The sequence below is a fragment of the Mustela putorius genome, unplaced genomic scaffold, assembly GCF_011764305.1.
Source record: "Mustela putorius furo isolate JIRA1106 unplaced genomic scaffold, ASM1176430v1.1 tig00000083_pilon_pilon_pilon, whole genome shotgun sequence".
NCBI lineage: Eukaryota > Metazoa > Chordata > Mammalia > Carnivora > Mustelidae > Mustela > Mustela putorius.
In genome coordinates, this window is record NW_025421273.1 from 30278349 (window position 1) to 30300633 (window position 22285).

The following is a 22285-nucleotide window of genomic DNA, read 5'->3' on the forward strand; positions in this document are numbered from 1 at the left end:
CCGTGATTATATTAAAAAATTAATTTTTTTATTCACAACTGTCTCCCTAAGCCCACCCTAACACCTTTGTGTATTTCCTAATTCAGTGTATAAAATGAAGTATCCTTAAAAACAAGTAATAAAATTGCATAATGGATGATTACCATGTGCCACATATGTTGCTGATTACTTTCACGTACATATCTCATTTAATCCTCACCCAATTCCTGTCCCTGTTCTTACATACGAGGACCCCAAGGTTCAGAGTGGTAAATGCTGGCAGGAGGTGCCAACTTAGTTAGCCCCAAGTCAGGAGCAGTGCTCTCATCTCTCCTGATGTCTCAGGAAGAGTGTGTCCTGCCATGGTCTCAGTTATTTTAATACCTCAATAAGACAACCATCCCTGTAACGAAGACTTCTCTTTTTATTCTAGAATGCTGGCTCATTAGATCTCAAACTCACCAAGACTGCATCTTAAGGCCAGCAACATACAATGCAAAGTTCCGTTTAGATGACTGCCTGGAAAGATCCTGAACTTGAGGTTAGTATCACACCAATGAGATCCGCCCGACATTTGCCAACCTTGTCATTCTGCTAACATTTATAAATGTCTCTGCCTCTCAAGTTTATCGAAGTATAATTTATAGGCAATAAAATGCATCTTTGGCAAATGTAAGCCCTCATGTAAGAATCCTATATTTAATATGTAGAACACTTCATCACCCGAGAGAGACTTCTCATGTCCCTTTACAGTAATTCTAACACACACCCACATACAATGCCCCTTCACCTCATTCTAGGAAGCCACAGTTCTGACTTTTATGATAGTAGAGTAGTTGATCTGGTCTGGGACTTCATGTGAATGGAATCATACAGTATGCACTATTTTGTGTCTAGCTTCTTTCACTCAGGGTTAAATATTCTGAGATCCATTCATGTTGTTGTATGTACCGGTAGTTTATTTCTTATTTCTGAATAGTGTTCATTCGTGGAAATACAACACAAATGATCTATTCACCTGCTGATGAACATCTTCGATGTTTCTAGTGGAACTGTTATGATTAAAGCTCTAAAGTCTTTGTATGGACATACATTTTCACTTCCCTTGAATAAATATCTAGGAATAAAATGATCAGATCACATGTTAAATGCATATGTGACCATATGTGAAACTTCTAATCAGTTTTCCAAAGCAGTTGTACCATTTTATAGCCCCACCAAAATGTATGAGAGTTCTAGTTAATCCATGATCCCACCAACATTTACATTGTCAGTCTTTGTATTTTTAGCAAGTAGACTGATAGAGAGTGATGTTCAATAGTGATTTTGTGTTGCATTCTCCTGATAACCAATAAACGATGCTTATTGACCATTTGTGTAACTTCTTTTGTGAAGCAGTGGTTAAAATCTTTGATCGATTTTTAGGGCACCTAGGTGGCTCAGTGGGTTAAGCCTCTGCCTTCAGCTCAGGTCATGATCTCAGGGTCTTTGGATCCAGCCCCACATGAGGCTCTCTGCTCAGCAGGGAGTCTGCTTCCCCTCCCCCCCACCCTGCCTACTTGTGATCTCTGTCAAATAAATAAATAAAAATCTTTAAAAAAATCTTTGATCTGTTTTTAAATTTGGACTATCTGTCTTCTCATGCTGTTGTAAGAGTTCTTTATATATTCTGGATACAAATCTTTTGATAGATACGTATTAGGAATATTTTTTCCCAGTCTGTGATTTATCTTTTTCAGTTTCATAAAGGTGTCATTTGAAGAGCAAACATTTGTTTTTAAAGATTTTATTTATTTATTTGAGAGAGAGAGCAGAAGACAGCATGAGCAGGGGAGGGGGCAGAAGGAAGGGGAAAAGAAGATTCCCCACTGAAGAGGGAGTCTGATGTGAGGCTTGATTCCAGGACCTTGGGATCATGACCTGGGCTGAAGGCAGACGCTTAACCGGCTGAGCCACCCAGGTGCCCCTCCATATATATTTTCTTTTGCTATTATTTTGTTGAGAAACTTTTCTCTGTGTTGGTGAGGGATATTGATCTGTCAAGATTTTGGTTCCAGGGTTATGCTAGCCTCATAAAATAAATTGAGAAGAATTTTCTCCTCTATTTTCTGCATGAGTTTGTGTAAGTTTGGTATAACTTCTCTCTTAAATAGTTGCTGTTTGGTAGAATTTACCAGTGAACCCATCTGGGCTACACATTTTTTGTGGAAAGAATTTTTTAAATTATAAAAAAAAATTACATTAAAATTTTTTTTAAATTACAAAAAAATTACATTAAATATATAGAGCCATTTAGCCTATTTCTTTTATGTCAATTTTACTGTTATGTTTTTCAAGATTTTTTCCCTTTTATCTGTTATTGCACTTATAACTATAAATTTGTTCAAAATATTTACTTTTCCTTTTGATAGCTATATGAAGTGATATGACCTTTTTCATTTCTCTTATTGGTAATTCAGAGCTCTCTAATTATTCTTGTTAGAGCTTTGTCAACTTTATAATTATTTTAAAGAACCTACTTTTGGCTTTTTAAACTTTCTGTAATGTTTATCTGTTCTCAATTTCATTGATTTATGTCCTTTATTATTTCTTTCCTTTTACATACATTGAGTTTAAATTGCTGTTAGTTTTATAGCTTCATAACATTTAAATCTTAGTATCTTTATAACATAGGCATTGAAAGTTATATATTTTCCTCTAAACACTGCTTTGGCTGCATCCCACAAATTTTGATATGTTGTTTCCATTATGACTTGCCCAGAATATTCTAATTTCTCTTACGGCTTTGTCTTTGACTCATGGATTATTTAGTGTGCATCAGTTAATTTCCATATATTTGGGGATTTTTTAGATCTCTCATTGTTGTGGAGTTCTATTTTTACTTCATTGCAACCAGGTAACATAGTCTAAAGCTTTAACCTTTTTAAAATTTAACAAAAACAAGATACACTAGGATATGAACACTTCATGTAAACTTGAACATTTATTCTCAACTGTTGACAAAATATATTTTCAGTCATGTTGGTTGATAATGTTCGTATAATGCATATACTATTTCTTCTATCATTTAATAAGAGGGTATATTAAAAATATTCAACTATGACATAGGTTTATTTCTCTCTTTAGCTTTATAAGTTTTTGTTAAATGTATTCTAAAGTTCTTAATAGGTATATAAACATGAGGATTACTGGCTTCCTGATAAATGTGCCTTTTATTGTCAAGAACTGATTTCTGTGATGGTCTATGGCAACAGTCTTTGTCTTGACATCTACTCTTTCTGCTATTAATATAATCATGCTCATTTTATGCTTCCTGCTCACATGGTATATCTTTTTTGTATCCTTTTACTGTCAGTCTATCTGTGTCTTTATTGTTGCTATGTATCTCCTATAGGCAGCAAATAACACTACCGAACTGCTTTTTAAAAAATGAGAGCAATCACATGGAAAGTTGAATCCCTGGCCTCTCTTGAGAAATGGAAGATCTGGTGATAACAGAGCTGCATTCACACATGGCAACACATGGTGGTGCAGCTGCTGCCCTCTATAGACTCGGCACGTTCTCTCCTGGGGGTTGCGATCCTCACTTCTCTTGCTGTGCCCAGGCCCTGGGGCTGACTTGCCATTTTTCAATGAGATGCAAATATTTCTTCAGATAAATATCTCCACTACAACATGAAGACACAATGGAGATAAGAAGGCTGTGTGTTTGAAGACAAAAATGAGAAGACATATACCTGGCTCATTTTATTCATTATATAACCTGTCTGGCCCCCAAAGGCATTGGAGTTTTCAATCCCTGTTGTAAATATTCAAGTTTTGTTTGAGATGATCTAACTTTGAGGATTAGAATTAAAAAAAAAAAAAAGGGACGCTGGTTTCAGGCTACACACAGCCATTTTCTTTTACAAATGGATACTCTCAACTGTAAATGCAATTCCAGGTCTGTACTAGTGTTTCTATAGTGAATATATGCCTATAAATGAAAGGATAACTTTATTCTGGTTGATAAAACCCAACTGGAACAAGGCTCTAATTATTAAAACATGTCTCCATAAGTACAGTAAAATAGTTGAACCAGCAGTTAGATCACATCTCTTTTACCTTGACTTTTGAGGGAAATAGGTCAATGAGAGATAAATTCCTGCTTTTTGATGTAAGTTTTGTGGAGAAAGACCAGTGTGAAAAGCCTCTTTCACCAAAATGGACAAAAGTTGAGGGAAACACTCAGAAAGTTCCATGTTAGTCCCTGGACAGAGCTGCCAGCAGATTCTATTACCTCTCCACTGTGAGGAGAATGTCATAAAACCCAATCTTATTTCTCCTGTTCTCTCCAGAAAGGGCAAGATGGTGTCCTGCACAGCTGGGCCAGGGCCCAGAAGTACTATGAGAAGGCTCATTGCTTTATTAGATTGTTCCAAAATTAATTCAATTTATTAACTGCTCTAACTGCTCCAATCTTCCAGATGCTGCTGCCCCCATGAATGGCCCTGGTGGGTGATGCCAATGTGGAAACTGTGATGGGAGTTCCAACCCACTCCAAGTGAGATCATCACTGAAGAAGGGCCAGAACCATATTGGGTTCATTTTCTGAGTGAATCACACTGCTGCTTCCCTATTTTCTTTCCCGGGCCTTGAACCTGAGGCTTTCTGAATAGCCTGTTAGCATTTAGACCTTCTAATTTCTTTTTTAAAAAAAGGCTGAGTCAGAGAACCTCTCTTTTCTCTATAGATCCTTCCAAAAACAATTTTCCATAATCTTAGGAGTAGAGAATATTCGAACACCTTTCCTCTAGATTTTATTTTCTACATGTTGCGATATTTAAGCATTTTGCACAAGCTCCTTGGAATTTTTCTGCCCAACTTTTCTGTGAGTTTGGTAATTCTGTGGGAGTGCAGGAAAGGGCCTGGGCCCAATGCCACCTGAGTGGGGAGACTATTGCCTCTTCATGGTGAGCTGCAGGGTGTGTGTGAGAGGGTAGTGTGAGGAAAGTGAAGAGATGGTCAATGGAGTCTCAGAACTGATGAGGTAGAAGGTTGGCAGTCAGAAAACTCAGCCATCTGGGCATGAATCTTTCCTCTACACCTAATGGGTGTGACACTGGGACAAGTCAGTTAACTCCTGTGGGTCTGTTTCATTATCTATAAAATATGGGAGTGACACAGGGAGGTTGCTAGGGTCTCTCATATATTGTTCTCCCCAAATAGGCTTATCTGCTGCTTGAAGTAAAGCTAGGATTTCTACAACCTCATAGTCATGGTGCCCACTGAAGTGTCAGACACATGATTCTATTGTTGGGCATGAATTCCATTGCAAGTAACAGAAACCCACTAACAGTGAAACATACTGGGGTTTCTTTTCTCCTCTACAAGAAGGCCAGGGCTTTGCTGGGGTTGGGTCAGGTGCTCAATGAGGCACAGTTTTCCATTCAGTTTTTTTTTCGTTTCTTTAGTACTTTTTTCAGTGAGGCTTATGAGGAACTAGATTCTTCCCCTCCTCTACCCTGGGCATGTTGGCTTTTGTTCTCATTCTTGCCAACGTATAGTCCAAAGGTAGCAGTCACATTGTTAAACGTCAAACCCACATTCAAGGCAGGAGAAAGGAGAAAGAAGTAGCACCAAACCCTTCTGTCTTTTTAAAAATGAACATAAACTCTTTCCCTAAAGCCACATCTAGTTATACATCTCACTGGTGATAAATGGGTTGCAGGACGATTGCTAACTGAAAGGGATCCTGGGAAAGCAAGTGTCTGGCCTTCCAGCATCTATAGTGGGAGGTAGCAAGGAGAGGGAGGGGTAGTTGTGGCTGCTGGGCTCGACAAATATTTTTATTTATTTCTTAAAGATTTTATGTATTTATTTATTGTGGGAGAGAGAGAGAAGAAGGAGAGAGAGAGTGTGGGGGGTGGAGGGGCAGAGGAAGAGTGAATCTCAAGCAGACTTGGGTAGAGTGTGGGGCTCGATCCCATGAACTTGAGATCATGACCTGAGCCGAAATCAAGATTCAGACGCTTAACAGACTGAGAGCCACCCAGGGGGCCCCTGGGCTTGGCAAATATTTTCAAATAAATATGACTCGAAAGTCAGCTGGAAATGCTTCTCTTTTCCCAAGAGAAATATACTGTGTGATTATTTTGAGGAAGCCGGCACTCCATTGGATAGGCTTTTTAGTTATTCACACTGCTATCTTGTTCTCACAGGGCAATGCAGGAATGACTTGAGTTTCCTCTCACAGGTACAGGCAGGAGGAGGGACTGGAGGCCGGGTCAGAGTCCACGAAAAACTTAGCCCAGAGGGGTTCCACTCTGGAGTTTGCTTGAGAGAACTTTGCACAAGCTAAGCTTCTGGCTGGAAAAGGCACTCCTTTCATGCCCTCTCACTGGTTGTGCTCCTCACACGGCCAGCCAAGTGTAATGAGTTGAGAAGTTCCTGGTTCTGGCTGGCCTTCATTACTTTCTGATCCACACGCACTAACCTGACAATTGAGCAGAAGGGTGCCACGTTCACAGAGAGAAGGAAGCCGGCCAGAACGTGGCACTGGGACACAGAATACCATCTCTCCTCTTCACTGGGGGAGCTGTGCTCTTAATAAAATGAAAAGTGCAGGCTCCTGGGTGGCTCAGTCGGTGAAGCATCTGCCTTCAGCTCAGGTCATGATCCCAGCACCCTGGGATTGAGCCCCATATCGGGCTCCCTGCTCAGTGGGGAGAAGGGGGTCTGCTTCTCCCTCCCCTCTGCTCTTGTGCTCTCTCTCTCGTTCCCTCTCAAACAAAAAAATAAATAAAATCTTAAAAAAGAAAAGTTGCAGGCAAATTGCTTAACAAGTGCCTGACACAAGAGGCACTTTCATAAATGCTAGATATTATGGTTTGATCACTATTAATAAGAACGATGCTTCTTTTCTCCCTGCCCACCTCACTAGCAAGGACCTCCTTTCCCCTGTATCACCCAGAGGTATTTGGACAAAAATCCAAGATTCGAGCTTGAAGCACATAGTTCCCAGACTCCACTTCTGCTCCCCTTGGGGTTTTTGGGCCGACCTCAGGCAGAAAGACACACTTGGACGTTTTCTCAGGTGTGTCGAAAGTACTTGCGTTGGGTAAACTGTCATCACACAGAATTTGGTCTTTTTAGGAGACAACCTTGAAACCCTAATTATTGCTTTCAGGAATTTCCCCTTCGTGAGAACCACTCTGTTTCCAGGTGGAATTTTATTCGATGGGTTTTCTGAACACAATGAAAGGGAAACTACAACGGCGATCCCTGTATGAAAGAAGTTCAAAGTTCTCTGGCAGAGATCTCTTCTCACAGATGGGAGTACTTCTGAGCGCATCTCCGAATACTGCTGCTGCCTTTACAAGCCTGACTTGGGGCTTTTGTTGTATTATACATTAACAGACGCGAAAAGAAAGAGAGGTCAGTGGTTCAGCAGCTCGCGGTGCGGCAGTCACTGATGTTGGGGGAGAGCTGTGGGGTGTGGGCTTGCCTGTTGTTCCTTCCCTTCATCTCATAGGCCCGGAGGTTGTAAAGTCTAATGATTAAGGAGGCAGGCTTAGAAATTGGAGTCTTGAGTGTAGATCTTGACTTTGCCATTTTCCAGCTCTGCCAGCTTGGGCCCATTACTTAGTCTTTCTGAACCTCATTTCCTTACCTACCGAGTGGACAAATCCATACTCAACCCACAGCATTAATAGAAGCATTAAATGAAATGCTATATGAGAAGGCGTTTTGCAAAGTGTTCAGTGGCAAGTTCGAAAGCCCAACCCAGACAACTTAAGCAAAAGGAGAATACACTGACTGACATCATAAAAACAGAGCTTCAGGTGTGGCTAGATCCAGGGCCTCATACTCTGCCATTAGGTCCAAATTTCATTCAACTTTTATTCTGCTTCCCTCCACATTGGCTCTCTCCTCAGACAAATCCTCCCTTAGTGGGTCAAGGGGGCGGCAATAACTCTAGTCTTTCTAGCAGTTCCGGGAAAAGTGTCAATGCATCTTGTTGGCTTTGAATTATCCTGGAACCAAGGCAATGTTTTGATTAGTCACACGCCCACGTCTGGAGAGAGGTATGGAGTCAATACCTCCTGCACAGAATGAGCCCTGGCTTCCAAGCAGAAAACCGAGGTGCTGTTGCCAAAGGAAGCGGGAATAGATGTTCCCAAAGCTGATTGCACACCAGAATGACCAATTTAAAAAAAATAAAAAAAGAAGAAGAAGAAGAAACAGTTCTAGGAAACTGGCAGTGGATTCAGTCAGCCTGGGATGGAGCCTAGAAGTCTAGATTTTGAACAAGCCTTCCTGCTGCCAAGACTAGTGTTTGGGTCTCTAGGGGCCCCCCTCCCCCACACCCCCACCCTCCTCAGTTGCACTCCCTACTCTGCGCCTGATGGATCTGTTGACATCACCATTCCCTCCTGGGGTCTGAAGCCCCAGACAGTAGGGGCTCATGCAGCTCTGGGTACCCGGCCTGGAGTGAGCGCCCACAGCCCACTTGCTGAAGGAAGACAGTCAGGCAGACAGGCAGACAGGCAGGCAGACAAGCAGCCTTCTCCCCTGTGGGCTCCTCTGGGAGAGAAAAGCTTCTATTTGGGGAAAGGGCTGCCGTGATGGAGGGAAGACCGTGGCAACAGAGGCCAGCAGGCCAGCAGGGGTGGACGAGGCTCATGGTCCCCTGGGCCACACACTCTTAGAAGACTCCTCTATAACTTCAATGATAAAGTGACCACGAGAGTGATGGTGATGCGGTACGAGCATGACTGTGTGCCGACCGCCGGGTCAGCATCAGATCCCCCATTTTACAGACGATGAAGGGGAGGCCCCCGCGGGAGCAGGAGCACAGTTAGGAAGGGACACGGCTGGGCCTGGGCAGCCTAGCCCATGTGACCACCACCCAGCAGCCCACCCACCTCTCAAAGGGCTGGCACCAGGGCGCCGGGACAAAACACCATCCATATTTGCAAGGGGCCCATTTCCTTCCTAGTAGCATCCGGCAAACATAAGTCAACAGCAGAGGAAATCAGGGGAGAGCAAGAAAGAGGCCATTGTATACCTCTCCAAAAAGGCTCTTTTCTGCCGACTTCTTATTTCCCAGCTGTGTGCTGAAGGTCACTGGCTACGTCTGCACAAACCAGTGAAGTCACAAGAAGGAAAACTTGGCGGGGGAACCCAGGCATGGGGAGGGTGGAGGTGGAGACAGAGGAGGGTGGAGTCAGAGGAGGAGGGGGCCAGGCCATTCCACACCCGGGGACAGGGCCTCCTGACCCTCCCTCAGTCAGCCCAATGGCCGGCCTTCCTGGCCGTGACCACTCCCGTGGGCTGGCTTCCCTGCACACCCACAAGCAGCCCGGCCTCAGGAGTCTGCCTGCATTCCTGTGAACACTGGGTGCTGCTCCCTACTTCTCGGAAGGCGAGCTCTCTTGGAAGAGCTGGAAAGGTGGGTGCCTGGTTGAAGTTCCTTTCCTTCTTCTCCGAGGGTGCTTTTTATGAGCTTGGAACTGGGGCGGGGCATCTGGCCTCTGCTTGGAAAAGCGCTTGATCATCTTTTTGAGAGGATGACATTGAAGGACAGAACCTGGCTGCTCTGAAAGGGACGAGTGGGGAGGCAGAGGAAGGGGTGAGGGAGGAGAGCTTGGGAGAGAAAGGAGCTGTTGTCCTTTGCACCTGCGATGGCCTGTCCCCGCAGACTTTAGGGTTAAAAAAGAGAAACCTGGAGGGAAGAAGGCCGCCTCTCTCTCTTGCATGCCTCCGGTGCCTGGACCCACTAGGGCCCAGCCACTAGGGCCCAGCCACTAGGTCCCAGCCACTTACTGGGGGAGGCACGGGTGGGAGGGCCTGGCTGGCTCAGACTCATCTCCAGGGCGCCTTCTAGGAATAAGGAACTGGAATGTCGGAAAGGCCACCGTCTTCCGAGATCCCGACCCAGGAAGGGGGCACAGCCTTTGTGGCTTCCTTGGTCCTCTGTCTCTGATAAGCTGTCTTCTCTTCCAGACCAGGCACACAGACCCCCCCCGCCCCTGCCCAAACCACATGGTCTTTCACAGCTCAATCTCAGGGGGACAGTGTGCATGTGTGAGATGGGTGAGCCTGCCGTGGACTGGCTTTGCAGGGGGCGGGTAGAAGTCAAGGTTTAGAACCACAGTGTCCGGGCTCACCTAGTGTTGCCGAAGAATTTTTTTTCTTTAAAGAGAAAAGGATCTCTTTCGGACGTTAAGTATTACCCAAGCATTCTCAAAATAGAAAGTTTCATTGACACACCCCAAACAATCTGGTTTTGCTCTGTTTTTAAGGAAGAATTTTCCAACTGGCAGAGCCCTCTGAGGGGCAGGACTGCTGGCAGGGGTGGGCAAGGCGATGATGATGCTGCAGAGCTCGAGGCTGAGGCCTGGGTTGGTTCCCCACTGCGGGACCTGCTCCCTGGGGCTCTAGTGGGGAAACCCATACCAGGCCCTGTCTGAGGCGGTGGTGCCCTTGACATGCCCTTCTGGACTTCTCCTACCTTTCCTGCTCCTCCTTCTTGGAGCCTTTCCTGGGCACCTCCTCCTCTCATGGCCTCAGTAGCATCTCTCAGCAGATCATCCTGAAACTTCTATCCACATTTCCCTCCGGTCGCTAAGGGCTGCCAGATACCGGGAACTTCCTACCTAACCGGGCTCTGTGCTGTGTGCCTTCAGCTGTTCAGTGTGCTTGGGCCACACACTTCTAAATATTGACGCCGTAACTTTGGGCAAGAGGCTTTCTTCTCCGTGCCTCAGTTTCCTGCTCTTTGGAAGGCCGATAAGAGTAATGCCTACCCCACAGGGCTCAGGGAAGGCTTCTGTAACTCGATAGAGACCAAGTGCTTTTAACAGCGCCTGTAGGTGTGTTTGATAAATGTTAGCCCTTCACACTGTCTCTCTGAAACCTCATGGCAAGTCTTGAAGGTCTGTATTATTATCCCTATTCGTAGATAAAAACACTGAGGCTCAGAAGAGAGGCGGAGCTCAATTAGTTTTCAGTCCAGCAGTTTCTCTGCTGCTCTACACTCACAGTGAGCCCAGAACCCATTCTTTTCATCCTCATACTAGATATTGCCTTTCTGTAATGGTTACAGAAGGAATAAACACCCAGCCCTGGAGTTTGCTTTTCAAGTGTCATGTGCCTTTGAAATCACGGCCAACCTGCAAACCAGTTCTGTGGAGAGAGCACTGGTCCATGAGGACAGACTTAAAACTATGAAGACAACCTCCCATATAACATCTCACCGAATCTTCACCATGATCCTTGGTGGCATTGGGGAGCTGAGACAGAGTCAGTCACTTCCCCACAATATGGTGATAAGCACACACTGGGATTGGGATCTGAGTCTGTGTCTGACTCCAAAACCCTGGCTGAGTCCTCGAGTCTTTGATGGAGCTTTAAAAAACCAGTAATCCATGCCCACCGAATCAGAATCTCTTGGGTGAGGCCTGGGCATGTGACTTTTAGAGCCAGAATCCAATGTGCAGTCAACATTGAAAACCTCTCACAGGGACACTGCCTGTCGCAAGTGCCAGACACATATTTCCAAACGGCTACCAAAAAGATACCCGACCTGGGCACTGACCAGCCTCTCATCCTCAGCGGGCTCAGGTGGGGCTCAGCCTCTCTCCCAACTTCTCAGGGCCTCCTACCAGCAGGCATCCGCCCCGTCTTCCCTGCTGGGAACCCCATCATCACGGCTGTTCCCGCTCCCTCTCCATCCCTCCTGTAAGTGCTATTCAAGATGTCTCCCAAATCCATGCCCCTCCATCTTTGCTGCCTCCACCTTGGTGAAGGCGCTCATTAGGTCCGCTTTGCCCTGAGGCAACCAGGCAACTCATCTCCCTCCAGCTGTCTCTGTTTTTCCTTCTCTGTGTCTCCATCTCTTGCTAGGCTGTTCCCACTCCATCTTCCCTGTTCCCTCCAACCCCAAAGACCAGCCCATAACCTTTCCCCATCCAGGTTAATGAACTGAAAACTATCTCATTGCCCTCTGCTTTAAAATTTCCACCGGCTCTAGACCACTCCTCCTGCCCCCCCAGCCCAGCCCAATATCCACAGTCCTTACTTAGCACAGCAAACCTAGACCCTCAGCCCCTGAGGGTCAGCTCTAAATTCCCTCCTCCCTGGCTGCACACACCATGTTCTAGCCACACAAAACTTCCCCCAACCCCTTAAACAAACCATGCCCTTTCACAGGCTGTGAACATGTCACACTGTGCCTCCTGCCTGAAGTGGGCTTCCAACCTGGCTCAGCTCAAAGACTGCTTGCTTTATGAGACCAAGTTCAAATGTCATCTCCTCTGGGAAGCCTTCTGGGAGTTTGCACGGCAGTGTGGGTACTCATTCCTCTGTCCTTTCCTAGCACAAGACTCTTCCATCTTCAGTCACAGGGAGGGCGTTCCAATGATCTGATGACATGTCTGTCCCTCCATGAATTCCTCATTCAACAATCACATATTAAAGGTGTCCCACAACCAGGTGCGGGCCCAGGTGCTGGGGATGATGAGTAAAACTCAGCTTCTGTCTTCAAGTCTACCGTGCGCACCAAAGAGAGGATAGGGCAATTCAGAGAGAGGGCATCGCTGGTGCAAAGACCAAGAAGGCAGGGCAGCTAGTCTCAGTAGGTGTGTTAAGGAAGGTTGTTGTTTGGCCAGAGTGGCAGGGGATGCGGTGGGGTGATCAGGGGAGGCAAGAGGTCTGGAAGGGCCACCCTCACCCGACCCGAGGTGCTCCCCCGATTGCCCCAAGACTCAATCCATGTGATGGAGTCAGGGCTGGAAGGGACTATGATCACACTTGTGGCTCAAAAAGATCGCTACGAGTTGCCCGAGACTGTGTCAAACCCATTTTTACAACCCCAGCACTTAACCTAGGTCCTGGAGCGCGGCAGGGCCCGAGAGGCAGGAGCTAAGGCAGGAATGCCCACTGGGCAAAGAAGCCCCTGGGGTCAAGAGTCCAGAGGGCTCCCCGGTGCCAGCAACTAAGGCTCGCTCTGCCCCACCGTTGGGGGTGCCCACAGGTCACCGACTCTGGCCATGCTGGCCCCGTTGCTGCTGTGTGCCTACCTGCTCCTGGCGGCCCCCGCCTCACGCGCCTGGCCTGCCGTGGACCCGGAGGAGCCCGGCTCCAGCACGGCGGCGCAGATCCGCGACATGCACGAGAAAGTGACGGCCATCTGGCAGGAGCTGACGCAGCGACAGGCGGCGGCCGACGGCCAGGACGCCGTGCTCCACGCCACCTGCCGGGTGGAGCCGTCGGCCACGCTGGACACCGCGCAGCCACGGGTGAGCGGCCTCGTGCTCTTCCGGCAGCTGGCGCCCGGCGCCCGGCTTGAGGCCTACTTCGACCTGGAGGGCTTCCCGGCCGAGGCCAACAGCTCCAGCCGAGCCATCCACGTGCACCAGTTCGGGGACCTGAGCCAGGGCTGCGAGTCCACCGGCGCGCACTACAACCCGCTGGCCGTGCCGCATCCGCAGCACCCGGGCGACTTCGGCAACTTCGCGGTGCGCGACGGCCGCCTCTTCAAGTACCGCGGCAACCTCGCCGCCTCGCTCGCCGGCCCGCACTCCATCGTGGGCCGCGCCGTGGTGGTGCACGCGGGCGAGGACGATCTGGGCCGCGGCGGCAACCCGGCCAGCGTGGAGAACGGCAACGCGGGCCGCCGGCTCGCCTGCTGCGTAGTGGGCTTGAGCGGGCCGCTGCCCTGGGCGCGCCTAGCGCAGGAGCACGCGGAGCGCAAGAAGCGGCGGCGGGAGAGCGAGTGCAAGACCGCCTGAGAGCGCCCCTCCACCTGCCGGGGTCACAGGGATCGCCCCCCGTGTCCCCCGACGCCCTTCCCCTCCGTGCGCGCCCCAGACCTGTCCCCTGCCTGCCGCGAGTCTCTCCCTCTGCTCCCAGAGACACCCACGGGCCGAGTCCCAGGGCTGCCATGGCGGAGGTCTCCCGGAAAATCCCCTCCACCCCGACACCTCCAACCGCGTATGCGGAGACACCCCTCTGCCTCCAGGAGGCAGCCCCCGCCCTCTGAGACCACTCATCTTGAGCTCTGAGGGCCCGTGGAGGTATTGAAATACCCCATCTACCCTCCCAGACAGCACCCTCCCCCCACTCCGAGGTTCCTTCCCACTCTGACACCACTACTCTCATTCCAGGAGCCCTGAAATCCCTCTTTGCCGCGAGGACTTAGCTCTTTGCACCCCGTCGATTCCTTCTAGGAGCTCCGAGACCCCTCCTGGGGTTATCCAGCCCCCCATGCCCGCCTCGCCGCCTGTCGTGCACCATGCCAGCGAATGAGCCTGCGGTTAGGCACCCCTGCCTGGTGTCCTCTCAGCTGTCTGTCGCTCGCCCACTGCCACCCCGCAGAGAGTTGCTCCTTTGGGGCTGTTTGGCAATCTTTGTGTTCCCATTAAAATTCAGCAATTCAGACTTGCACCGGGGCCTTGGTTACTTATTTTGTTTGTCTGAGGCTCTGTTCCCAGGCTTAGCTACTTTTTGGAAATAGCAAAGATATTTCCCAAATCCGTTCAGGATTTCTCCTTATCCTCCTCTCTCCAAGTCTGCTGGCCCTGGTATTCAGTCACTGGTTGCCATGCCCTTCCGTGGGGCTCCAAGGATGGAGGGCACCAGGATCTCTCAGGAACGTGAGAGGGGGGAAAAATGACAGCTTCCTGGGCTGGAATCCAAAGGAAAAGATGGACATCTATTTGCAGCAAGCTTCCTGGAGATTCCCAGGCTGGAGCCACCAACCTGGCACACAGTTCATGCCACCTCACTGGGCCTGGCGTCTCCCAGCATGTGCCTCTAAGGGCAGCCCGAGGTCCATTTCCCAGATGGTGGGGAAAGGGCCAGTGAAGCAGTCCAGTGGGCAGTTTACAGGGAGGTTGGCATTGCTGTCGGAAGTTGCTGGCCTTCTCCATGACCTAGACAAGGACAACGTTCTTCCTCTTGACTTCAAGAACCATGGAGCCCAATGGTAGGCTTTGACTTGGATGTTCAGCCTCTCTTTTTGAAAATTATAGTCTATACACAGACTAGAACAGAAAGTGTTATCTACCTTTGTTTATTTTATTTTTTAAAAGATTTTATTTGTTTTAGAGAGAGTGTGTGCTTGGGTAGGGGAGGGGCAGAGGAAGAAACAGAGAGAGAATCCCAAACAGACTCCACATTGATCATGGAGCCTGATGTGGGACTCAATCCCAGGTCCCAGAGATCATGACCTGAGCTGAAATCAAGAGTCTGTTGCTTAACTGACCGAGCCACCAGGTGCCCCTAAACACCTTCACTGATTAAATAAAAACACTCACCTCTTGGGCCGACTCACTCTGTAGCTGTAGCATTTTCTCCCTGTTACAGGCAGCTTCCGTTTCTCCCAGACTCTTAAGGCCATGAGTCAAATGGAACCTTAGCCAGAAACCCATCCCCAGTGGTTATTTTTGCTTCTTACTAGGACTAACTTGTTATTTAAAAATCTTTCCTTGAACCCAAGTGACAACCAGAGAGCAAGGTTTTTGCCTGGTGGCTTTGCTCCACCAACTGGTTCTCACTGGTTTGAAATATTAGCCAGAACTGTGCAGATCAGCCTTAAAAGGGAACTAGCAAGTGGAGTCTCTAAATATCCTGATCTCACCAGATGTGCATGCCTGTCCCCACAATTAAAAGTTGTGAAAACAGGGCAGGAATCACATAGGACTCTCAGTGGAGCCATAAACACCCCATGGATGGATGCCCAACACCCCATCTTCAACCCTGCTGCTGCGATTATAGGTTAATTCAGGATCAAGGGAGGTTTGGACTTATTTTTAGAAGGAGGCTGGTGCTAACCTTCTGTCGTAGTCCATTTGGGCTATCACAAAATATCACAGATGGAGTAGCCTATAGACAACAGAGATTTGTTTCTCACAGCTCCAGAGATTGGAAGTCCAAGATCAGCATCAGCGTAGTCGGATGAGGGCTCTCTCTGGGGTTCACAACCATGGACATTCACTGTGTCCTGACTTGGAGGAGGAAGGGATTAGAGATCCCTCTGGAGCCTGTTCTATAAGGCTCCCCCTGTCACGACTTTGGGACCTCCTAAAGGTGTCACCGCCTGTTACCATCATTTTTGTGGATTAGGTTTCCAATGTATGAATCTTGGCGGGGGGGTGGGGTGGGGACAGGGGATACAAACTTTCACATCATAGCACCTTCCGTTCTTAGTTTCCCTTTTCACTATCTTTGCCCCCCCAAGACTAAAGAGACACCCTAGCAGACCCATTTATTTATATTATTTAAAAAAGTTTTTTAAAATTTTATATATTTATTTGACAGAGACAGAGATCACAAGTAGGCAGAGAGGCAGGCAGAGAGAGAGGGAGAAGCAGGCTCCCCGCTGAGCAGAGAGCCTGATGTGGGGCTTGATCCCAGGACCGTGATACCATGACCTGAGCTGAAAGCAGAGGCTTAACACACTGAGCCACCCAGGCGCCCCTAGCAGACCCATTTAATTTCCTTTCTGTCCATCAAGGGGAATTGGATTGATAAACTATTTTGTGGGACTTCAGAGACAAGAAACAAAGAAAGGAAATAGTAGAAGGGTCAATTACAGTTCACTGTAAAGGCAAAGGAATGCATTCAGCAGGGTGGTTGACAGCTCAGGCTCAGGTACAAAGGACTGTTTGGAACCCCACCTCTGCCACAGACGCTGTGGGACCTAAGTAAGTCACTCCACCTCTCTGGGCTTGGGTTTTCTCATCTATAAAATAAGATCATCATATTGTTTTGAGGATGAAATCAAGTGTTATTTGTGACGAGTATATAGCATAGCATGAAGACCTAAGTATCTAGTACATGTCCACCTAATAACAATGGCTAACGGCAGAAAAATAGTTAACCTACGAATGGATTAGACTACCTTATAAGGTAATGAGGGTCCTGCAACTAGAAGGATTCAAGTAAAGGAAAGGTTGCTTTCACTTAGGTTTCTAAGAAAGTTTTGGCATCGGTGAAGAGACTGGCTGCGATGAACTTTGACCCCAGGGGGTGGTCATGGGGGGCGGGGTTGTTCTGAGAGGAAGGAAGATGGTGAGCAGTGGAAGCAGGCATCTGGTTTGGGGCACAGAACCTGATGTGTGCCACCAAACCCGCCCACTGGACCCCACTTGGCCCCTGGAGGCTATTTTTACTCCTCTCATCTTACAGATCTGTTTTGTTAATCTCCTTATATTCGCTGTTTTGACTTCCCAGCCAGCTTGCTAATCAGTTTGCCTGTTTGACTCACAGGGTTTGCATTTGTCACTGAGACTTAAACACACACTTGTTTTGATTTCTTTTTGTAAAATTAGAAGCGTTTGATGTAATGACTCTACCTAGACACAGCTGGTAAAGTGAGAATAATGCTCAAGTTTGCACAGTTTAAACACAATGTAGACAATAATTAGAAATGCTATCTTTAGATGTTTAGGATAAGCTTTTTCTCAGAATTGCAGTGAATTTTTTCCGAGTGGCTTTTCAGTGCGTATATATACAGAAATACTAAAAACGTAAGAAAATAGAGCAAATCAGTGAGTGCTTTGGTCAACTTGAAAGATTGCAGGAAATAAACCAACTGATTTTAGATCTGGCATTTTTGACTGAATGCATAAAATCTTTACATTCTCCATAATTTTCACGACTGCCGTATGATCTAATAATTTTAGGTGACAGATTGCAACTGATAAGTTGTTAGAATGCGCTAGGAGGAACGCTCAGCCTGTATCATTGGCCTGCAGCAAGGGAGGAGAGAGAAAATGGTGCAAATAATAAAGATAATCATCTTTACCAGGAAAATTACCACATGTTTATTTCAGGTAACAAAAAAATATATAGTTATACTACATGATGATCGTAGAAACCAATAACACAAGGTCTGCAAATGAATAGAAGTTACTTCTTTCTTTAAATTAAACTACAAGATAGCAGCTGGTTTGCATTTTTTTAAAAGCCAATTGTTTTAAATTTAATAGGCTATCACTAGCCTTGGCCAAGATCCAAAATATATTCCAGGGCTCGCATAGATTCCAGAAAGTCAAACTTGTCAGTATTTACAAACTTTCCCTATTTAAAATAAAATCCCTCTCAGTCAAGAGGTGATCTGAAATGTAAGGTCGTGCATCTGTATCTATCATTTTAAATTGCCTTCATGCTGTATCAACTTGTTTTGTTTTGTTTTTGTGAGCATCATAATATCGAGAGACAGGTCCTTCTTATTTTTTCTGCTTCTCATTCCTAATTAGATTCACTACTCAGCTCTCTATTGCATCTCTGATTTTCAAATTTTTTTCTCTGTTCAGAAAGACATGTGGAAAAAAAAGAATATATTAAAATAATGAATTAAGGGGAAACTTTTGGCTTCTTGACATCCTGACTGAGCCTGGTCTTGGTACCCTAAGTATTTATTAAGGAGGGAGGTTTTTCCAAATGGAGGCTTCCATTTGGAAGCCTTCCCATTCCATTGCTTCCATGAGAGCAAAGGGCAGACAGAGAAGGTACTCAAAGAGAGGACTCTTCTTTGTTTTTTTAAAGATTGTGTTTATTTGTTTGAGAGAGAGAGAGTGCGCACAGGCAGAGGGAGTGGGAGCAGCAGACCCCCACTGAGCAGGGAGACCAACATGGTGCTTAATCCTAGGCCCCAGGACCCCAGTGTCATGACCTGAGCCGAAGGCAGATGTTTCACCGACTGAGCCACCCAGGTGCCCCGAGCGAGGAATTTTTCAAAGAGAAGTGGAATACCAAGCCATCCAAAAGGCTGCAGCAAAGCGATGGGGGCAGGAGAGGCCCCATTATTTGGAGGAGCAGAAAACCAAGAGGGGAGAAGGCATGCTGTAATATTAAAGAAACAAGGAAGGTAACACCAATGAGCAGGTAACTGGTCCTTGAAATTCATTAAAGAAGAGATTGACCCTCTTAGGTCACATGGTAAGTGCAAATGCTCCCATGGGACTCCCATCCAAAGATTTATCCCAACACGTGAATGACTGACGCTGGAAAGCTTTTTTAGAATCCCCTGTCTTGGTGGGTGTTGGGGATTGAGGGCACAAGAGTCACAATGACGGGAAAATGTGTTTAGTTGAAGATCCCGGCGTGGTTGGAAGCTTCAGCTGGGATTGAGCTGAATGCCCCCAGGAGCCTCCTAGCTAGAGAGGCTTCTGGAACAGCTGTGTGAGGTGAGGAAGACGAGGGAGGGGGAGAGGAAGGTGGGCAGAGGTGGCATGGAAAGAGGAGTTAGGGATGAGAGATGCCTGGTTTAAAAAAGCCAATCCATTTCCAGAGACCTTAATTAAAAGAACGACACATGCTCATATGTAAAAATCCACACCTAAAGGCTCCCAGGTACAGAGCGGTCACCAGAAATGCAGTATGTGCAAACGAGCTTTCATTAAGAGACTGTCAGCTCTGTTTCATTTATCCAGACTGCTCTGCATTCTGCTGGCAACCGAGCTGGAAAAATAATGGAAGGACAGACACACTTGAAGAGGCAAACAAAGGTGGGAACGTCCCAGCTACAAAACAGAACAGATGATCAAGCAGCCAGGGAAGAGCCGAGATGAGATCGCATTCTTCTTAACAAACAACCACGGCCCCGCCCCCCAGCCCCAAACTCACGAGTAGCTCAATAGTCTGCCTTTTCAAGGGAAGAAAATGAAACAAAATCAGAGGTAGGGTTCAGAGACAATGCTGCTGTTGGCCTATTTAAATCTATTCTCAACATTCCTGTACTGCTCGATTTTGTTTTGCTGTTCACCGTTTTAGAGTCTGCATGCCCAGGGACAGGCCCTCCCCAGTTCACATGTGAGGAGCCTAAACCCTTTTCTGGAATTCCGTCTCCCTCGTCAGGGTTTGGTTTAGACATAAGCATGTGATAATTCTGACCACTGACATGCGACAAGAACTAGGTTTCTTACTCTTACTTGTGCACATGTACACACATGCATGGACACAGGTGGGGAGAAACTTCCTTCTTGCCTTTGGACACAAATGTGAGAATAGGTGACTGATGTTGGAGCTGTGGCAGCTATCTTAGCAGCTTGAGGGAGTAGCTGACCCTGAGGTAGGCAGAGGAGAAAGATGGAAACCCAGATCCCTGATGACTTCTTGAGTAAACCGGCCCCAGAATACCCTACTTCTGAAGTTCTTGTTATGTAATATAATTCATTTTCCTATCGTTTAAATCTCTTAAAGTGTGAAATGTAGCTGAGCGTGCTGAGACTGATGCAAGGCTAGCTGGTGCAACAGGGGAGAGAATGCTGTGCACTTTCACGAGGACTCTCAAAAAGACAAAAGCCAGCCATAAGTAACTGCTGAAACTCCCTTTAATGTCTGTGGAACAGAGGAACCGTGCTGGGCTGGAACGGCAGGGGTGGGACAGTGTCACGTGTGTGTATGGGGCATTGTCAAGGTTACTTATGTGACAGGATCAACTCATTGGCCCCAATTCCATCTAATAACAGAAAACCTCCCGAGGTAGACTGCATGCACAGTTTGGGTTTTCATTCCATCTGATCTCCCTAGCCTGAACTGCACACTCACTGGGACTCACAGTAGTTTCCCTGCCCGTGATGGAATGTGGTGGAGTTTATTATAAGTGCTGCTTTCCCAAAGGTGATGGAATGGGCCCTAAAGACGTGCACCTGGCCGACTGCGCCTCAAAACCACCGCTTCCGTGGGGAGAGATTTTTTTTCTTTTTATTATTATTGTATTAAATCTGGCTGTGATTTCCTTTGGTGGCTCTGGCAGGCTATGCAGTAGCGCTGAACATTTGCAGATAGTTAAGGCCTGGTGCCGCAGGAAAATTATTTCCGTGCCTGCTGGCTTGTGCGAACTCTGCAGCTGCAGAAGCCGCCTCCCTGGAGAGGAAGTCGAGGGGGCGGGGGTGGGGAGCCGGGAGAGGCTGAAGCACAGAGGGATGAATGGGGCTTTGGGGGCTAATGGTGTGTCCAGATCGCAGCTCCTGGGTCCGGGAGCAACAGAGCACTGACCCCGGCATGCCCCTCTTCCACTATGGGGGTGACGTCTGTTGAGTGGGAAGCAAGCAGCTGGAGGCCCACCCGCCCCCAAGCTGGACCTTCTTGCCTACACTTCACTCTCTCTCAGGGTGAGAGAGTGCAAAATTTCCACCAGCAGAGCAAAGGCAAAGATGAAATGTGGCAGGGAAGTTTCCGGGTGGGCAGGTTCACAGGGTTCACACCTGGGAGTGTGCATCTGCTCTACACATCTGATATTTCGGATAAATTTGCCATTTTCCCACCTTGGGAGCCTCTCCTTTCCCTCAGGAATGCCTCCTGTAGGAGTGATTCTGGTTCTCAAGGGTGTTTTGAGCTCTGGGATATAGTATCAGGTCTTTCTGGGGTAATGAACTGAGTCTTGCTCAAAGAAAGGCCTATTGTTTGACGAGTCTTCCGTTTTCTGCAGCTCTAGATGCCATCCAGAAGAGCTAATTTTATCCCTCAGGAAAGAACCAAGGAAGGTCGACATCCCCTCCCTTCCTACCCTTGGTCCTTGGTTCCACAGTCCCCCGAAACAAGCTGTAATGAAGTTATTTTGTTTCCCTCCCTCTTTCCACTATCGGGCCGCGTGCTCTGTGTCTCAAGATCCGGTACCTGGCAGCCCAGGGAGGCAGCCTTAACCCACTGCAGGAGGAGTGAAGGTTTCATGTGGCACAGGAAACTGGATGAGTTTCCTGCCCCAAGTGCTTATCTTGTCCCCACCCCCCATGGCCACAGAAACCCCATAGGCAGCACAGGTTGAATGCAGAGAACCAGCGCTCCCAGGCTCTGGCTCTTATCTCAGAAATGAAAAAAATCAAAATACCACTGGAGTCCCCTTCCTCCCCTTCTCCTCCCTCCCACCACTCCAGGTCGATTAATCCTTCGGAATTACAGGCTGGAAAACTCAGCTCAAGCAGTCCGCAAACGGGTCTCCACAGAGGCCGTGGATTTCAAACCGGAAACCCAACCTTCTGAGCCCGCTTAAGCCCTTCTCCACCTGCCAGTTGGTGGCATGACAGACAGGGCCGTGAGCAGGGTGCCAAGAACACCCACGCTGGGAGGTCCTCCGGGGCCCTAACATGATGGAGCGGAGCTGCGGGCCCTCTGGACCCATTATGCTCAATGCCACCTTTCTCTCCAGCGGCCTAACCATTACAAAGATGGGGGACCTGATTAAAAGCCCCATCCGTTTCATGCTCTCCCCATAATTTTGATCGACAACATTAAACGCTAATACAAAAATGTCTTATCTCTAATAAAACAAATGCTGACAGAAAGACGGATGCTGAAAACCAGCCATATGGCT

The 22285-nt window shown here is 47.5% G+C and overlaps 1 protein-coding gene across 2 annotated transcripts; it reads left to right on the forward strand.

Moving 5' to 3' along the window:
- Positions 1 to 9226: 9226 nt before the first annotated feature.
- SOD3 (superoxide dismutase 3) lies at positions 9227 to 14409 on the forward strand. 2 transcript variants are annotated; one of them, XR_001181165.2, is made up of 3 exons: positions 9227 to 9412; positions 12998 to 14039; positions 14130 to 14409. XR_001181165.2 is itself a non-coding variant. In XM_004762680.3 (2 exons), the coding sequence occupies exon 2, from the start codon at positions 13014 to 13016 to the stop codon at positions 13752 to 13754; it is 741 nt and encodes a 246-aa protein (XP_004762737.1). In that variant the 5' UTR covers positions 9227 to 9412; positions 12998 to 13013; the 3' UTR covers positions 13755 to 14409. The 2 variants fall into 2 exon arrangements, 1 of the variants encoding a protein (XP_004762737.1); XM_004762680.3 differs by having other exon boundaries at positions 12998 to 14409.
- The last annotated feature ends 7876 nt before the right edge of the window (positions 14410 to 22285 follow it).

What these genes read in the sequence shown, in the direction of transcription:
- SOD3 (XM_004762680.3), top strand. Translation starts at nt 13,014, where the DNA reads ATGCTGGCCCCGTTGCTGCTGTGTGCCTACCTGCTCCTGGCGGCCCCC.